Genomic DNA, 6,057 nt, shown 5'->3' on the forward strand with positions numbered 1-6,057 from the left:
TCTGTCGTATTATCTACATCTGGCCCACAGCGCAATCATTGTTTTACATTCCTAAATGGCGTGTTTCACCCCTCTGAGAGGTGCATTCTCCGGTCTTGAACAACTGAAGGAAGTTCTGTGCCTCACTCACTTCGTGCTGCTGGGTAACCTTTCACAAAGAAATGCTCTAGCACTGATAGGTGTATAGTGCTTTATTATAGACATTCAGGAGAGAAAGCAGAATTTTACTCGCCTCACTCAGACATGGTACAGGTTGCACAGTGGGTTCGCTTTACAGAATTGTTTTGTTCTAAAAAAGAACCTCAGATTATGCCTGTAGTCTCCTTGTCACTGCCAAAATAAAAACATGGTTTGCCTTTGCAATGCAAACTATAGAGACTGCGGTGGTAGATTATCCCATTTCGTCTGAACTTGCAAGTATGCACACATCTTGTTTTGGTCAACGCAGGGCTAGGGAAGAGAGTTGAGATACACAGCCCTGTAAAGACAATGCTGCATTGCTTTTATTTTTTTTTAGTCTCTTTGTGTAGAATTGTGTGGCATGTAAACTAGCTTGTCTGACTGTTCAATTTTTTGGCTAACGTATTTATACTCTTGTCATACCAGCTGGAATGGCGATGGGCAACTCTTCGACGGGAAATGCACATCTGAAAGAGACGTGGCCCGACGAGCATCACAGCTACAACATTGCTGCCACAGTACAACTAGATACAATAGTTAACGGCTTATTCAAGTGACCAAGTGGTGACGAGGGAATCTCGTGGCCACCTTCAGCAGGTAGGTTTGTCAATAAGGTGGCAGATATCACTCTTTGTTCAATTCCTATGGTGCTGTCACTGCCATTCAATGGAATGGAATGAGGAAAGAGGTACTGTAGAAGCCTTGAATCAAGGTTTTTTCAGCACTCAATTTTGATGAATCTAATTATTGGGGCTTCAAGGGTCACACGAAAATTCCAAACAATATTTTTTACAAAACCATGCTGCTAGTTGCGAATTAGTTTTCTCAACTTAATGTGCGGGTTATTGCAGAACCACCACGCACTTTAACAGATATTAAACACAAGCATGATGTTGTATTGCTTTGTCATTTAATGGCCTCACCTATCGCCATCCCACACCTCTGTTTCAAGTGCTGCGTGTGTGTCGTCATGGATAAAGGTTTTATGGCTATTTAATTCCATTGTAGCTCATGAGGGAAATAAATGTATCTCATTTCCTTCCTCCTTCCAGCGGGGCCACTGTGAATCCTGTCGGAGAAAAATAACATGTCTGGCTCCTTCGTGGGTTATGGCAGAGCTAAATCGCCACAAACCTAGACGACTGTCACGATCGTGAACCGGAGGAGGAAATAGAAGAAGACGAGAAGGCGACCGATGCGTGGTGTGGGGAAAAAGAAAGAAAAGAAGAGTTTTTGGAACGAGCATCAAGAGGAACGAGACAGCACTGGTCCGGTGAACAGCACGGCGACTTCGGCTACGCTCCGGAGGAAGTCCACCCGAGGCCCGCTCCCGGGAGTCCACCGTTAACCAACGGGGCGACTTCGGCTACGCTCCGGAGGAAGCCCACCCGAGGCCCGCTCCCGGGAATCTACCGAGATCAACCAACGAGGCGTCCTCCGTCAGAGCGGCAAGATGATGTTCTTCCCCAAGGAAAGAGACCTGAGAGCGCACCAGAGCCGGGACACTTCAAGGTTGTGAGTGCTAGGGGTGGAGACTTGGGTCTAGGGGACTAAGACAATACTGTACCGTACGGTTTCTGATGCCTTTCGCTTTTGTTTATTTATGTAAATACATGTACATACGGTGAAATTTCGTAACCTGTTCGTCCGGGTCCTCTGATTTCGGGGTCCGTCTCGGTTGAACGTGACAAATTGGCGAGCCTGCCAGGATCCCTTTTTTTTCCATCAAATTTTTGCTTGAATCACGTCGACGGGGACACCTAGGGATATGTGAAACCGGACGCAACAGTATGGAAAACGACAGATTGATCGCGGCCGGGGAAAAGTTAGGTTATGTAGGGAAAGAATTGAAGAAATGGGTTGAGGATGAAAAGGCTAGTGCTCGAGAAGAAAGGGCAAGGGCAAGACAGGAACGGGAGTTGGAGGGAGCACTGTTGGAAAAAGAACGAGAGGTTCTACAACTTAGACTAGCGATACAGGAAGGAGCGGCGTCGGGTCGCGAAAGGATCCGAGGCGATGGGGAAGGTGCGCCGCCAGGACACGGACACCAATTTAGTCCTCACAAGTTGATTCCCCAATTTAATGAAGACCGAGATGATTTAGATGCGTATCTACAGCGTTTCGAACGCACCGCGACGGGTCTCGACTGGCCCCAGCAAAAGTGGGCCACGACGTTGAGTCTTTGCTTGTCCGGGGAAGCACTGACGGTAGTTGGCCGCCTGTCCCCAGCAGACGCGCTAGATTACGCGAAAGTCAAGCTTGCACTCATGCAAAGATTCAGGTACACTAAAGAAGGCTACAGGGAAAGGTTTCGCGAAGCTAAACCGGAAAACGGAGAAACGAGGAGGCAGTTCGCCGCCCGGCTTGCAGGGTATTTCGACAGGTGGATCGAGGTCGCTGGAGTGGAGCGGACATTCGAGGCCCTCCGAGACAGCGTATTAGTGGAGCAGTTCTTACTCAGTTGCTCTAGCCGGTTGTCGGTATTTCTACGTGAACGAGACTGCAAAACCTTAGATGAGGTAGCATCCAAAGCGGATCTATATCTAGAGGCCCAGTTGCAAACAGGAGCGAGCAGGCCGAAGATGGAGGACTGCACCAAGAAGTCGAGTGCTGGAGAGACAGACAAAGCGACGAGCGGTGCAAGCAGAAAAACCATCCGATGCTTCCTTTGTAATAAGGTCGGCCACAAGGCAGAAAATTGCAAGAACCGCCCGCCTACGTTCAAAAAGCTGACGTGCTGGAATTGTGGAAGACCCGGGCATCGAGCCGAGAATTGTGGGACGAGACCAAACGATCGACCTCAAGCGTCCTGCGTATTAGCTGAGCAAAGCGACGGCAGTGCGTCCGAGTTTGATGAAGCCTATGTCACGCTTCAGAACGGCGCCAAGATCCCAGTGATCAACGCGGCCGTAGGACGAGCTCCAAAGTTTCTAGTGGAAAACATGCCGGTAGTGGAGGGACGGCTAGGTGACCGCAAAATAACGGTTTTGAGGGACACCGGTTGTAATACGGTCGTTGTACGAAAGGAGATGGTTCAACCTGAGGAATTTACCAGGCAGTCCAGTCCAGTCTATCTGTTGGATAGGACCGTGAGGTATGTGCCGGAAGCGGAGATCAGGGTGAGGACGCCATACTTCACCGGAAGGGTAAGGGCGAAGTGTGTTAGTAACCCGCTGTACGATCTTGTGCTCGGTAACGTGCCGATGGTGCGAGGCGTTAATGATCCGGACCCGAAGTGGAACGAAATGGAGGAGGCGAGTCCAGCTGGAAATTTGGACAGGCAGACGTCCATAAAACAAAACCAGGAGACAAGCCAAGAAAAAAGTGCAGAACGAGCTGGCAAGGGCTCTTCCGAATCAATGCCGGAGAACACCCCAAGCTCGGGACAACGCGAGGACGAGCCCATGCTCATCGCGAACGCGACAGAGACAGGAAAGGACAAAGATCAATCCAAAGAGCCGCGAGCCGAACTGAGGGTACCGCAGGTTTCGCCACTGGAAGCGACAGCCGAAGAGAAGCTCAAGGAGCAAGAAAGCGACAAGAGCCTCGAGAAATGTTTCCACAACATCGGTAAGACCTTTCCTAAGCATGGAGGAAGAACTAAGCGAAAGTTCTTTATAAGGAACAAGTTGTTGTATAGGAGTGTCATCTACAGCTCCGGAAGAAAAACGGATCAGCTGGTGCTTCCCGAGAAGTTCCGACGAACCGTGGTAGCCCTGGCCCACGATAGCATAATGTCGGGTCACCAGGGGATAAACAACACGATAGGGCTGGTCGCAGAAGAATTTTTCTGGCCCGGAATGCAGAGTGAGATACGAAGATACGTGCGATCTTGCGACGTTTGGCAGCGCACCGTGCCTAAAGGAAGAGTGGGTAAGGCACCCTTGGGGACCATGCCAACCATAGCGACGCCCTTCCAAAGGATTGCCATAGACATCATTGGCCCCATTACGCCGAAGTCGGATTCGGGAAAGAGATACATCCTGACCATGGTGGACGTAGCCACTCGCTACCCGGACGCGGTAGCTTTGCAAAGCACTGGTACCCCAGAGGTGGCGGAGGCGTTGATGGACATGTTTGCCCGATATGGCGTACCGGAAGAGATCCTCAGTGATCGAGGATCAAATTTTACATCGGACCTTATGAAGGAGGTGGGCCGACTGTTGTCAATGAGACACCTCCTAACGACCCCCTACCATCCTATGTGCAACGGCCTTGTGGAGAGGTTCAACGGCACATTAAAACAAATGCTCAGACGAATGTGCCAGGAGAGACCTAAAGACTGGGACCGGTACTTGCCCGCTCTACTTTTTGCGTACCGAGAAGTACCACAGTCCAGCTTAAAATTCTCTCCATTCGAACTCTTGTATGGGAGAAGAGTACGAGGACCGTTAACCATCCTAAGAGAAGTCTGGTCCAACGAAACAATGAAGAAAGAAACAAAGACTTCGTATGGGTACGTTTTAGAGTTGAGGGAGAAGCTCGAAGAAACATGTGAGCTGGCCCATCGATGTCTGGAGGTAGCGAAAGAAAAATATAAGGGAAATTACGACCATAAGCGGGTCAAACGTGAAATGAAGGCTGGAGATAGGGCGCTAATACTTCTTCCAAGTGATAACAACAAGATGCTTATGCAATGGAAGGGCCCGTTTGAGGTCACGGCCCGAAAAAAACGAAGTAGATTATGAGCTTGAGATTGGAGGAAGAAGCAAAATATTCCACGTGAACATGCTTAAGAAGTACGAGGAGAGGGAAGAGAGCGAACAAGTCGGCTTACGCTGTGGGGTGGCCGTAAAAGTCGACGAGGATAGCGACATCATCACCGAAGCAGGTGAGGACGAAGTTCCAATGCTCTCTCTGACAAAACAGCAAGACAAACGAGACGTGGTAGTCCATACCGATTTAGACAGAGAGAAAAGACAACAAGTGTTTGACTTGATCAGTGAATACGAAGAGATCTTTTCAGATCTACCGGGAAGGACGAACTTGATGACGTGCGACCTCCAGTTGACCACCCAAACGCCGGTACACATCAAACAGTATCCGCTACCATTGAAAGTACATAAGCTAGTGGAGGAAGAGATCACCGCGATGCTGAAGATGGGGGTTATCGAAAGATCGACGTCACCGTATAATGCTCCTATGGTAATGGTGAGAAAGCCAGACGGATCGAACCGGTTTTGCATAGATTTCAGGCGTCTAAACCTGGTGTTAGTGTCCGATGCTGAACCCATACCAAGGCTAGACGTAACGTTTGCCAATGTGGGATGCAAAAAATTCTTCTCAAAACTTGATTTGACCAGAGGCTATTGGCAAATACCCATGGAGGAAGGGTCAAAAGCCAAGACCGCCTTTTCGTCATCAAGCGGATTGTACCAATTTAAGTTCATGCCGTTCGGGCTGAAAACGGCAGCAGCCACTTTCACTAAGTTGATGCGAAAGCTGCTGGAGGGTATCCCCGACGCACATCATTACATCGACGATGTACTGGTAGCAACAGACTCGTGGAAGCAACACCTCGACACGCTGAGAGCAATATTTGACAGGTTGCGCGCCGCCGGCATTACAATAAAGCCGAAGAAGTGTGAAATTGGATTCCGACAGATAAGCTTTTTGGGGCACCGAATAGGATTGGGGCTCATCGCACCAAAGCAAGAGATACTTACGCGGATACAAGACGCACCCAGACCAACGACGAAACGTCAGGTTAGGTCATTTTTGGGGCTGACAGGATTTTACCGAGAATTTATACCAAACTACGCGGGAGTAGCGGCTCCTTTGACAAACCTGACGAAGAAGGGAGCAAGTAATGAGGTTGAGTGGGGTGAGCAGCATGAAGCAGCCTTCTCGCTCCTGAAGCAGTCGTTAGCCGAGCCA

General features: G+C 49.5%; 1 protein-coding gene across 1 annotated transcript; it reads left to right on the plus strand.

The window, feature by feature from the left end:
* Nucleotides 1–2,762: 2,762 nt before the first annotated feature.
* LOC120839817 lies at nt 2,763–4,868 on the plus strand. The gene has a single exon (XM_040210180.1). It carries the CDS (start codon nt 2,763–2,765, stop codon nt 4,866–4,868), a length of 2,106 nt encoding a protein of 701 aa, XP_040066114.1.
* Nucleotides 4,869–6,057: the final 1,189 nt, after the last annotated feature.

Source organism: Ixodes scapularis, unplaced genomic scaffold, assembly GCF_016920785.2.
Source record: "Ixodes scapularis isolate PalLabHiFi unplaced genomic scaffold, ASM1692078v2 ptg000105l_1___fragment_3__unscaffolded, whole genome shotgun sequence".
NCBI lineage: Eukaryota > Metazoa > Arthropoda > Arachnida > Ixodida > Ixodidae > Ixodes > Ixodes scapularis.

Coding starts and splice junctions, on each gene's coding strand:
- LOC120839817 (XM_040210180.1), top strand. CDS start 2,763: ATGGAGGACTGCACCAAGAAGTCGAGTGCTGGAGAGACAGACAAAGCG.